Here is a 13,753-nt window from a genome sequence, read left to right on the forward strand (position 1 = left end):
TTCTCTTCCCCTCCCTCTCTTCCCCATTTCTTCTTTAACCCCCCCAAAAAAAAAAAAAAAAACTAGTACTGTTTCTTTCTGAAGTAAAACAACTTGTACACTTTTAATACAAGGTATTGTTTTTGCAACCTCATATTGAAATGTCTTCTGTTCATGTGTGTAATATGACTCATCCCCACCCATTTTTTTTTTTTTTTTTTTTTTTTTAAGGCTTTTTTTGAACTAAATATTGAATAGTAGTAGTACTTTTTTATGAAAGACCATAGAATAATTATCAGGAAGCAGTTCTTGATTATTTGAAAATTTAATTGCCAATCCAAAATCAACAATTTTATATTTAGTTTATTTGTGGAACATTAAGTTACTTATTTTGAAAGACCTCTGTTACTAAAAATGAAAGTGACTTCCTTTGTTCCATTTTCATATTAGCTTTAACAAAATATATAGTCTACATCATTCATCTTCAGAAAAGAAAGTTTATGTATTGATTATATATCTAGGGAACAAGCCATTCAACATCCATCTCCCATAATATGTAAAATGTTTCAGTTGTGCAGGTAATAGTTGTTCTGCTCAGTCATATGTATTTAGTATGTATTTTGAGGATTCATAATAAAAATGAATGAAAACTTTAATCCTCTTTAATATATTACCCTCTACATGGTAAAAAAAAAAAAGATATAATAAAACATAACAAAACATAATTCAATTTATTATATTCACAAATGTCACATACAGAGCATATTCACAAGTTAGGCAAGTATCACAGCCTATATCATCACTACTTGACATGCTTGGGTGTCTCAAGGAAAACCTAAGTTGTGCTGACTTTGTGTAATGGTGCCACTTTATGAATAAATCTGTTCTGCACTATGTGCCACATTATATGGTGTTTTTTTCAACTGCAGTCAAGAGGTTATTCTTAAAGGTATGATGAACCTGACCAGGCAACAATACAATGTTTTATAATTGTCAGTGAAAATTTTTCCTTGAAATTAACAGTTCCAGAAAGAGGAAGTAATTGAGCATAAAAAACATAAGTCTAGCAGAGATTAAGGGCTTTTAAAACAAAGCAACATTTTTGTTATCTTCTCATTAAAGATCTCTTAGAGCAGAAATAGCCCTGCAGGTATCTGAAATCAATGATGCCAGTGTCTGTGCCTCATGAATGCTTGTTGTAGCATTTAGCTGTTTACTCGCCCATGTCAACTTCTCACGCAAGGCATCTACAGCTTGTGTTACATCTTGATGTAAATCAACCCCATGGATGAACAAGCTGAAAACAGAAGCAAAGGATAAATTAAAGTATATTGTAAGCTACTGCAAATATATTAAAATGATTCACCTAGAATTGCCAATAGAGTGCACCATTGGATGCAATCCTGCATACAGGCATTTTACACACCTTGCCTCATGTACAAAAAAGATAAAACCTATGGATTGAGTTCATCTGTTTTGTTTTTCTGTTTTATACATTCCTCTAGGATGCCTATGCACATGAAATCCAACCAGGGATTTCACGATCATCTTGTAGTTTACCATGATTTAACCCTTTGCAGACAGGCATGGCATGTACATACATGTCATGCCCACTGTGAGTTTACTTGTTTAATTGGTTTTACACATAGATGGCTACACTTGTATTAAGTCACCAATGAGCCAGTTAACGACTACTGCCCGTCTCGCCTGTTCACCATTTTCGTTGATTTACGAAAATATTTTACACTATCTTATTTAGCTGTTACTAATGTTTATAACATTATATTAATTCTAATGTTTACAATAAAAATAACACCATCGATATTCATAGCAATAGTAAACAATGCGTTTTTCCAACCAATACAAGGAAAGGTGAAATCAGGTAAGGTCACAAGATCTACTCATTGACTCCTTTGTGGCTAAGCACTAGCAGAGCCATCTATGTGCAGAGACATTCCACAAAAATCTAAAAAAAGAGCACAGCATTTTCCCCATTTTTTATACATTTTCCCGGCGGCATTGGGTTAATAGCTCTCATAAATGAAAGCAATTTGTAATAAGTGAGAAGTAAATTCTGATACATATGCACACTTGGTACAGTTGAGAAAATTAAAATTCACTCTAAACACTACTAATCTATCACTCTATTCTGTGCTCTAAATAAAAAACATGTTCCATCACAGATTTACTTATCTGAACATGGATCCTTTCTATATCTACAATTACTTCTCATATCCACTCTTAACCTTTTCCCAAAGGGTGGCATGTACGTACAACATGCCATGGCATGCCTGGACTATCTGCCGGTGGCATGTACATACATGCCATGGTGTATGTATGGCCATACCATGAGTTTTTTTTTTTTACAATTATGGCAAAATTTTTTTTTTTTTTTTGCCACTGAAAATGTGATTAAGTAGGTTTTAACACTTTTTCTCATTTTTCCTATACTATGCATTTCATAAAGGCTTCTCGGGCTTCCGAGGTTAACATCTAAAAAATTACGTTGGTAATCGACTAAATTGGCCAGAGATATTACATAGTATTCATGAAGTGATGATGTAAAACCACGTGAAAATACCGATATGTATTTTGGAAGAAAAAAAAAAAAAAAAAATCAAGTCAAGTATTTATAAAAACACTGAACATAAAATTATATCTATATGGAAGTGATAATATAAACCTGTTGAAACTAAAGTTTATCTTAAAAAATGACTTGGGGGGGGGGGGGGAATGCAAAAGAAAATACAACAAAACCTTCGGTTTCAACTCCATGATACCACACACTGCTTATTTCATTCAGACTATAGAGCGAATAATGATCAACTATGGGGTCTACATGACAACAAAAATATCCTACAGTCTTGATTTATCAGGAAATATGGCAAATAGAGACCTTAGAAAATAATAATACTGAAAATACAACATAGGCTCTTAGTATTACGAAGAAAAGGCAAGGGATGCTGGTCTTGGGCATGAGCGGTCGTGCATGGTAGGGTGACGATATGAGCCTCTGGCAGCAGGGCCCAGGCCACTATGAATACTACCCGTCGGGAAAGGGTTAAGACACTAAACTAAAATAATCACATTGTCAACTAAGTATAACCTCCACATTATCTGCACTTCTTGCAAAGGAACCACATTTAAAACAAATGGCCAGAATGGGCGTTGCACTAGGGGAGCCAGATGCCATACCTCTATTATCACGGTCTGATCAATCATGGGGACTTTGCACCATGGTGGCTGGTCACTTTTGCAGAAATTTAGGCATCATTATTTTATAAATGTATTTATCAATGCCACAAACTAGTATATTCATGGTAGGAAAACATATGCCCTTATGGTGGGCAATCAGGTTAATTTCTCCAGTGTGATTGTACAACTGACCATTGCATGACAAGCAAAAATGCTCAGCATTTATAATTATTATCTTCAGCATAAGAGAAGTAGCCAGAATTTTGTCAGGAGGTTGCCTGAAAGGGTTGCAACTTGGGAACAATCCTTTTGAGTAACACAAGTATTTTTTGCATTCTTAGTCTTTTGGATTTCAATTGCTTACATAAAAAATACTATGACTTAAGCACTATATGCAAGAATTCATATATTTTTTTGTGTAAGGATTAATGTACCAGACAGTTATCTACAAGAAGAATAAAAATGGGCATTCATCCAAACCTTTTCACATTCTTAGTGGCTTGAGCAGGTGGTGATTCGCTAGTGGATGTTGCAACAGACAACAAAGCTGTAGGTTCTGACTGGGTAGTAGCTACCCTGATGTTCTGATTAGATGAGGGTGTTAATATGGGCGAAGACTCTTTATCTTGGTTCTGTCTGTGCTGAATCTCCTGCACTGCTCTCCTGGCTGCTTCCTCACTAACAGCTAAGAAATAAATCAATCTACAATGAATTCAACTCTCATCTAAATAAAATTCACAAAAGAGGTACTCTGCCCAATCCTCCGACCTCACTTGAAATCCCTTTGCTTCCAATCGTTTGTCCTTACCTGCCCCGTGTTACTGCATTGTCTCCCTTTCTTATACCCTCTCCTCTCCCTTTCCCCTTCCGACATGAAGATGGAATACATTTGGATTTCGAAACTGTAGTTTCAATTTCAATAAATCTAGTTTTTACATTATGGGTCTTTCTACCTTGTATACACGTGTGTGTGTGTGTGTGTGTGTGTGGTTTTTTGGGGGTGGGGTGTGTGTGTGTGGTGTGTGGTTTTGGTGGTGTGTGGGTGTGTGTGTGTGTGTGTGTGTGTGGTGTGCGTGTGCGTGTGGAGGCGTGTGTGTGGTGGCATGTGTGTTTTGCGGTGCAATTTTATAAATTTGGGTTTCATATGTAATTTTTATAATTATATATATAAAATTATATTTTATATTATATTTTTATATATTATAACACACCATATGTAGTTTCGGTTTATATATATAAAATATTTTATATATAATTTTAAAAAAAAATATATATATCTTAAAATTTTAAAATTTTATTATTTATATTAATTTATAATTAATTATTATTTAATATATATAATATATATTTATTAATTAAAAATTATTAAAATATGTATATACAACCACACAACACACATAATTTTGTATACGGTTTATTATTTATATATATATATATATTATATATTTTATATATATAATATAAAAAAATATATATATCATATAAATACTAAGTATGTATAAGAGTTTTATTAAATATATTTTAATTTACTTATATTTATAATATATTATTGCATATATTATACATTTTATTATGTATAAATTTAATTATTTTTTTAATAATAATAGATATATTAAATAATATATATATATAACAATATGTAGATACAGGTTTAATTATATATTTATATAATAATATATATATTATATATATATATTACATATATTATAAAATTTTGTTTTATACAGAGTTTTTTTAAAATTATATATATATTAATTTAAAATAAATTAACATAATATATACAAATGTATGTAACAGAGTTTTTTTATTATTAATATATAATAATATATATATTATACATATATTTGTATACGAGTTTTTATATTATATATTAATATATAATATATTATATATATATATATATATTATAAATATATGCATTATATATATATATGCATATAATTTTAAAATATGCAAAATAAAAATAATTATAATAATATATAGCATATATATTAAAATATATGCATTATAATATATATATTATATATATTATGCAAATTAAAAAATGAATAGCAATATATATATATGCATATAAATATTATGCAATATATATAAAATAATATATATATGCATAATTTATATATTTGCATATATTAAAATATGCATAAATATTAGCATTTTATATAGATATAATATATATAATATATAATATAGCAATATATATATATAGATAAATATATATATATATATTTTATATTTTTTATAATTTTATATAATTATATATATGCATAATTAAAATAAAAATATAAATATATGATAAATATTATAAAATAGAAATATATTTAGAATATATAATATATATGCATATATATAAAAAGGGGATAAATTAATATAAAAAAATTAAAAGAAAAAAAATATAAATAATATGAAAAAGATATATAATAAAATTATTAAAATAATATATAAATATAATTTTAATATATAATAATTTAAAAATTTTAATTTAAAAATATAATAATATAAAATATATATATATATTTAAAAAATAAATTTTTATAAAATATATTTTAAAAAAAAATATATAGAAATATAAAATTATAATAAATAAAAAATATAAAAAATTTTAAAATAAAAAAAGAAAATATATATTTAAATAAAATTTATAATATATATTTAAAATATAAATATATATATAAATATATCTATATTTATATATATATATTTTAAATATATTATAAATTTTATATTAATAATAATAAATTTTTTAATTATTGCTATATATATATATATATATATAATTTTATATATATTATTAAAAATATATATAATATTCTATTTTACTATAATTAATATATCATAAATATAATTTTATTATTATATATATATATATAAAAATTGGATATATAAAATTTTTTAAAATATAATTCATAATAAAAATTTTTTATATATATATATATATTATATATATAATATATATATAATAATATTTTATAATATAAAAAATAAAAATAAATAAAAATATAATTTATAAATATTATATTATTTTTATATATTATATTATATATAATTTTTTTCTATTTATAAAAATTTTATTTTAAATTTAATTTTAAAATATTTTTTTATATATATATATAGAATATATATAAAAATATATTATTAATTTTAATATATAATTTATATATATATATTATATTAATATATATAAATATATTTTTTTTATTTTACAATATGTATGTTATAATTATCTATATGATGTATTATTAATTCATATATGTATGTATATAAAAATTTACATAATGTATTTATATATATTACATATATGTAGTATATATATATATATATTTATTTTTATATTTAATATATTAATTAATATAAATATAATATATATGATAATAATAATATGTTATATTGTTTTAATTATAATTATTATGAATTATATATTATAAAATTTTTTAATATATATATATATATGATATATATATGAATAATATGAATTATGTATAATATATGTATTATTTTTATGTTATTTTATGTTCCTATATATATATTTTAAAAATTTTTTTTTTAAAAATATTATTATTATTTATTTATTTTATTTTTACTTTTTGGAGTCTAAAGTGCAGGAGTAGAGGAGTCGCATCTGCTATCCCCCCCATTTCTGGGGGATTTGCCATTTGTGTTTAGGGGCCCAGTTTTTTTTTTCACCTCTGGTGTCCAGAACCCTCCGCCTATGGCCCCCAGGATGGCTGGCCGGGGGGGAGACACACCACTCAGTCTGCCTCAATATTCTTCCCGTTTTTGATTTTTGGGGTATTTTTATCAATAAGGGTCAAACCTACCAAGTTTTGCAGTCCCCGTTTTGTATTTAAAACTCCTATCCTTTTACACACCACCACACTCACACTCCCACACACACCACAACACACACACACCCCACTCCATCACACTCACCCATACTCATACTCATACTCAAAACACACTCCACCACATCACACCTGGATGTGTGTGTATATAATTATATATAATTTTTATAATATATTAATTTTTAATTTTTTGATTATTTTTAATTTAATATAAAAAATTTATAAAAAGTATGTATGTTTTTGGGGGATTGGCATTTTTGGGGTGGTGGGGGGTGGGGTGGTGTGTGGTGTGGGTGTGGTGTGTGTGTGTGTGGTGTGTGTGTGGGTGGGGGGGGGGTGTTTTGTGTTGGAGGTGTGGGGGATGTGTGTTGGGGTGGGTGTGTGTGGGTGTTGGGTGTGTGGGTGTGTGGTGTGTGTGGTGTTGTGTGTTTGGGGGTTGGGTTTTTTTTTTTTATGGAATTTTTATTTTTTTTTTTTTTGGGTTTTTTTCAAAAATTTTTTTTTTTTTTATTTTTATTAAAAGTTTTTTCTTTGTATTTTTTTTTTTTTTTTTTATTTTCTAAATTTTTTTTTCTTTTTTTTTTTTTAATTTTTTTTTTTTCTTTAAAATTTTTTAAAAAATTTTTTTTTTTTTTTAAAAAATTAAAAAAGGGGTTTTCTAATTTTTTAAAAAAATTTTAATTTATAAAATTTTTTTAAATATAAATTTTAAAAAATATTTAATTTGAAATTGGGGTTTTAAAAAATTTTTTGAGTTTTATTAACTTTTTTAAATAAAATTAAATTAATAAATTTTTTAAATATAATTATATATAATTATTTTTTTTTAATAAACTATTTTTGTATTTTTAAAATTTAAAAATTTTTTTTTAAACATAATTTAATAAAAGAAAATAATATATATAGAAATCATATATTATATTATTTAAAAATACAAAAATATATATAATAATTCCCCAAATATAAATTTTTATATTTTTAAAATTATATATTATATATAAAATAATATTAATAGAGAATATAAAAAAAGAAATCATATACATAAAATTTTATAATTAATATTTTTTTATACATTTATATAAATTTTTATAATTTTAAATTTATATACATTTTTTATAATTTAAAAAAAGTTTAATTTTAAAATATCAATAAAAAAGTATTAAAATACATATAATATATTTATCATTCAAAAATATAACCCCATAAATAAATATATTTTATATAAATTTTATATATACATAAATAAAAATAAAAGAAAATTTATATAATATTTTAAAAAATTATTTTATAATAATTTAATAATATAATTTTAATATATATTTTAAATATATAAATTCTATAATATAATATTAATAATTTTAAATATAAAATATATATAAAATATATAATATAATTAAAATTTATTAGAAAAAAGAATAATTTTTTATAATATATATAAATAAAATTTAAAAAAAATAAATATATAATAAATTTTAAATTATATAATATAAATTTTAAAAATATATATATATTAAATTTCTATAATATATATATATATTTAATATATATATATATAATTTTTATATATATATATAATATAAAAATAATATTAAACATATCATTATAAATTTTTAATTAAAATATAAATATTCATATATATATAAAATTATTAAAGATTTTATAAATATTTTTTTTAAATAAAATAATATTTTAATATATTATATAATAATTTAAAAAAAATTTATATATATATATAAAATATATCTATATATAAAAAATATTATTTTTATAAAATTATATTATATATTATATTATATAAAATAAATTATATATATATATTTTATAATATTTATTTATTTTTTAAATTTATAAATAATTAAATATTTAAATATAAAATATTAATATTAATAATATATATATATATATTTTAATATTTAAAAATTATAAAAATTTTTATATATTATAAATAAATATAATAATATATAATATATATATAATAGATAAATAATATATATATATAAAAATATATATATTATATAATATAAATTAATAAAAATATATATATATATATATATATATATAAAATTTAAATTATAATATAAATTAAATTTAAATAAAATAATAAAATATAATATATATATTATATATTTTTTAAAATATTTTATATAAAACATTACATATAATATAATATATATATAAATTTAAATAAATTAAAAAAATTATTTTATATATATTTTATATAATATATATATTCAATAATATAAATTAATTTTAAATAGATATTATATATTTTAATACAAAATATAATATATATATTATAAATAAAATATATATTTTGAAAAAAATAAATATAATAATTAAAATATTTAGTATATAAAATATTATATTAAAAATATTTATATAATAATATTTAAATTTTATTATAAAGAATAAATTTTGATTATAAGATATTATTATAATTAAATATATATATTATAAAATATTATATAATATAATATAAAAAAATTAAATATAAATAATATATATATAAAATGAAATAAAAATAATAAAAGAAAAAATAGAAATTATAAAAAAACTTCTAACATATATAATAAAAAATATACAGAATTATATATAATAATATTAAATAAACATATCATATATATTTAAAAGAATTATAAAATATATATATATATTATATGAAAAAATAATATTAATTTTATAAAAAATTTTAAAATTTTAAAAATATATTATAAATATAAAAAAATTTTTTTAAATAAAATATAAAAATAAATAAATAAAAAATAAAAAAAAAAAAAAAAAAAAAAAAAAAGAAAAAAAATAAAAAATATAAAAAAAAAGAAATATAAATTTAAATATATAAATAAAATATAATAAATATAAAAATAAAAAATATAATTATAAAATAATAAAAAAAAATATAAAAATTTTTATAAATATATATTATTTAAAAATATATATATAAATTTAAATAAATAAATTATTTTAAAAATTTTAATATATATATAAAAAAAAATTAAAATAAATAAAAATATATAATATAAATAAATAATTTTTAATAAAATAAATAAAATTAAAAAAAATAAATTTTAAATATTTATCATAAATATTATTTACAATTTAAATAAAATAAATATTTTAATTATTTAAAAATATTTTTTAAAAAAATATAAATAATAATAAATAATAAAATTTTTTTAAAAAATAATATAAAAATATAATAATAAAAAAAAATAAAATTAAAATAATAAATAAATTTTTTTAAAAAATATATATAAATTTTTTAATTTTAAAATAAATATAATATAAATATTTTTTAAAAATATAATATATATATTTTATTTTAAAATTTTAAATTTTTTAAATATAAAAAATTTTAAATATTAATTTAAATTAAAATTATATTCAAAAAAAATTAATTTTTAATCATAAAATTATAGATAAAATATATTATAATATTTATATTCAAAAATTTATTAAAAAAAAAAAATATATAACCAATTAATAATAATAAAAAAAAAATATAAATTTTTAAAATATTTAATATAATTTTTATATATATATTTTTATATAATATTAAATTATTAAAAAATATATATAATATTTGAATAAATATTTTTAAAAATATAAAATTTTTATTATATATATAAAAATTCAATATAAATTTTTTAAAATAAATTTTTTTTAGATTAAAAAATTTAAAATAAAATTATTAAAATATATTAATTTTTATAAATAAAATTTAAAAATTTTTTTAAATATAAATTTTTTAAATATTTATATATATAATTTTAAACTTTTTTTAAAAATTTTTAAAAAAAATTTATATATAATATAAAAAAATATATAAATTATATATATATAGATATTTAAAAAAAATTAATTTATAAAATTAGACCAATATATTAAAAAATTAAAAATAATATATAATTTTTTAAAATTATATATAAATAATTTAATATAATTTTTCTTTTTTTTTAAAATTTTTTTAAAAAAATAAAATTAATTTTTTAAATTTTAAAATTTTATATATATTATATAAAATATATATATTTTGTATATAATTTTATATATATATTATAAAAATTATTAATTAAATTATTTTATTTATTTTTATTATATATATATAATAATTTAATTAATTTTAATTAAAAAAATATTTTAAATTAATAAAATTTTTAAAATAATATATAAATTTAAATAAAAATAAAATTATAGAAATTTTTTTTAAAAAAATTTTATATATATATAATAAAATAATATAAATTTTAAATTTAAAAAAATATATATATAAAAGAAATATAAATATATTAAAATTTTTAAAAAAAAAAAAATAAAATGAAAAATAATAAAATTTTTTTAAATAATATAATAAAAAAAAAATTTTTTTAATTATAAAAATAAAATATAAAAATAAAAAAGATAAAAATAATTTAAAATAAATTTTTTTTTAAAAACATAAAAAATAAAATATAATAAATCTATTATAAATATTTAAAAAAAAATTTTAAAAAAATAAAAGATATTAAATTTTAAAATTAATTAAAATTTAAAAAAATAAATAATTAAATATAAAATTAATTTTTTTAAAATATATATATATTTTAAAATTTTAAATTTTTAAAATTTATATATTTAAATAAATATAAAAATAAAATTAAAAATTTTAAAAATATAGTTTTTTTTTATATAAATTTTAATTATTTTAAAATATATAATATTATATAATATATATATTATATAAAAAAAAATAGTATATTAATATATATTTAATATTTTAATAAATTATTAAATAATTTTTAATTTATATAATAAATTACATATAAAATTAAAAAAAATATAATAAATAAAATTTTATAGAAAAATTAAAAAAAAAAAATAATTATAATAAAAAAAAATTAAAAAAAAAAATATTTAAAAATAAAAAAAAATTTAAAAAATAAATTTTTAAAATTTTATTTATAATTATAATATAAAAATATAAATATAATAATTTTAAAAATTTAAAATTTTATATAATATATATAAAAAAAATTTTAATTATAATAATAATATTTAAAAATTTTAAAAAAAAAAAAATTTTAAAAAATATATTTTTATATATAATTTAAAAAAATATAAAAATATAATAAAATAATGTTTTTATATAAATATATTCTAAAATTTTTATAAATATAAATATATATTATATAATATATATAAATTTTAAAAGTTTAAAAATTTTAAAATTTTAATTGATATATTTATAAAAAAATTTTATAAATAAATAAAAATTTTTAAAAAATTTAAAATTTTTTATATATATAAATTTTTTTATATAAAAATTTATTATATAATTTAATTTTTTATAAATTTAAAAAAATAAAAAATATTTAAAAAAATAAAAATATATTTAAAAATTTAAAACTAAAAAATAATAAAATAAAAAAATTTAAATTTTTTTAATTATTTTATAAATAATTATTTATTTTTAAATTTTTTTTATTTTAAAATTAATATTATATATATTTTATTAAAAATTATATAATTTTGATTTTTTTTAGATATTATATATAAAATTATTATTAAAATTTAAAATTTTTTAAAAATATACCCTATTCTACTTTTTATTAAATTAAATTTTATAAATTTTTATAATATTTATAATAAAAAAATTTTGAGTATTAAAAAAAATAGATAAATTTTTAAAAATTTTTATATTTAAATTAAAATAAACTAAATAAATTATATTAAAATAATAATATTAAAATTAAAATAAAAAATTAAAAAATATATAAAAATATAATTATATAATTATATATTTAAAATAATTTTTAAAATAAAAAAATTTTTATTAAAATTTTTAAATTTTAAAAATTAAATTTTTTATTATTAAATATATAATTAAATTTTAAATAAATAATATTTAAAAAATAAATTTTTTTTATATTTTTAAAAAAAAAATATTTTATATATATATATAATTTTTTTTTAATTATTAATAAATATTATATATAATAATATTATATAATAAATATATATAAAAATTTTTTTTATATATATATATATATAAATATAAAATAAATTATATAAAATATTAAAAAAATATAAATTTTAAAATAAAATATAATAATATAAAAATTTAAAATTATATTAAAATATTTAAAAATTAATATATAAAAATATTAATTTTATTAATATAATAATATATATATAAATTTTATAATATATATATATATAATTATATATCTTAAATATATTTTTATTATATAAATTTTTACCCTTTTAAAAAAAGGGAAAATTAAAAAAAAAATTTGGAAAAAAAAAACGGGTTTTTGGGAAAAAAAAAATTTTTGGACTTTTAAAAAAAAAAATTTTTTAAATAACAACAAATTTTTTTACCAAAAAAATTTTCCCATAAATTTTTTGAACCCCTTTTTTCCCCCTTTTTTTATCCTCCCCAAAAATTTATTTTAAAAAAAAGTTAAAAAATTTTTTCCCCCAAAACCCAAAATTAAAAATTTTAAAATAAAAGCTTAAAAAAATTAAAAAAAAGGTTTTTAAAAAAAATTTTTCCCTAAAATATTTCTAAAATTGTTAAAAAAAGGTTGAAATTTCTTTAAACTTTTCCAAAAAGGGAAATTTTTTTGGGCTTTTACCTCAAAATTTTGTTTCCGGGGGTTTTTTTACTCTTGGGGCCCTTTCTTTTTTAAAAGATGAAAAATTTCGATATATAAAAAATTTTTTTCTTTTGAAAAAACTAATTTAAGGCTTTTAAA

The 13,753-nt window shown here is 16.4% G+C and overlaps 1 protein-coding gene across 1 annotated transcript; it reads right to left on the reverse strand.

Moving 5' to 3' along the window:
• Positions 1–696: 696 nt before the first annotated feature.
• On the reverse strand, positions 697–7,108 carry LOC119584946. Its single transcript, XM_037933547.1, has 3 exons — positions 7,105–7,108; positions 3,655–3,889; positions 697–1,276 (listed from the first exon to the last, which is right to left on the reverse strand). The coding sequence occupies exons 1-3, from the start codon at positions 7,106–7,108 to the stop codon at positions 1,096–1,098; spliced, it is 420 nt and encodes a 139-aa protein (XP_037789475.1). The 3' UTR covers positions 697–1,095.
• Positions 7,109–13,753: the final 6,645 nt, after the last annotated feature.

This window comes from Penaeus monodon, chromosome 3 (genome assembly GCF_015228065.2).
Source record: "Penaeus monodon isolate SGIC_2016 chromosome 3, NSTDA_Pmon_1, whole genome shotgun sequence".
Taxonomy (NCBI): Eukaryota; Metazoa; Arthropoda; class Malacostraca; order Decapoda; family Penaeidae; genus Penaeus; species Penaeus monodon.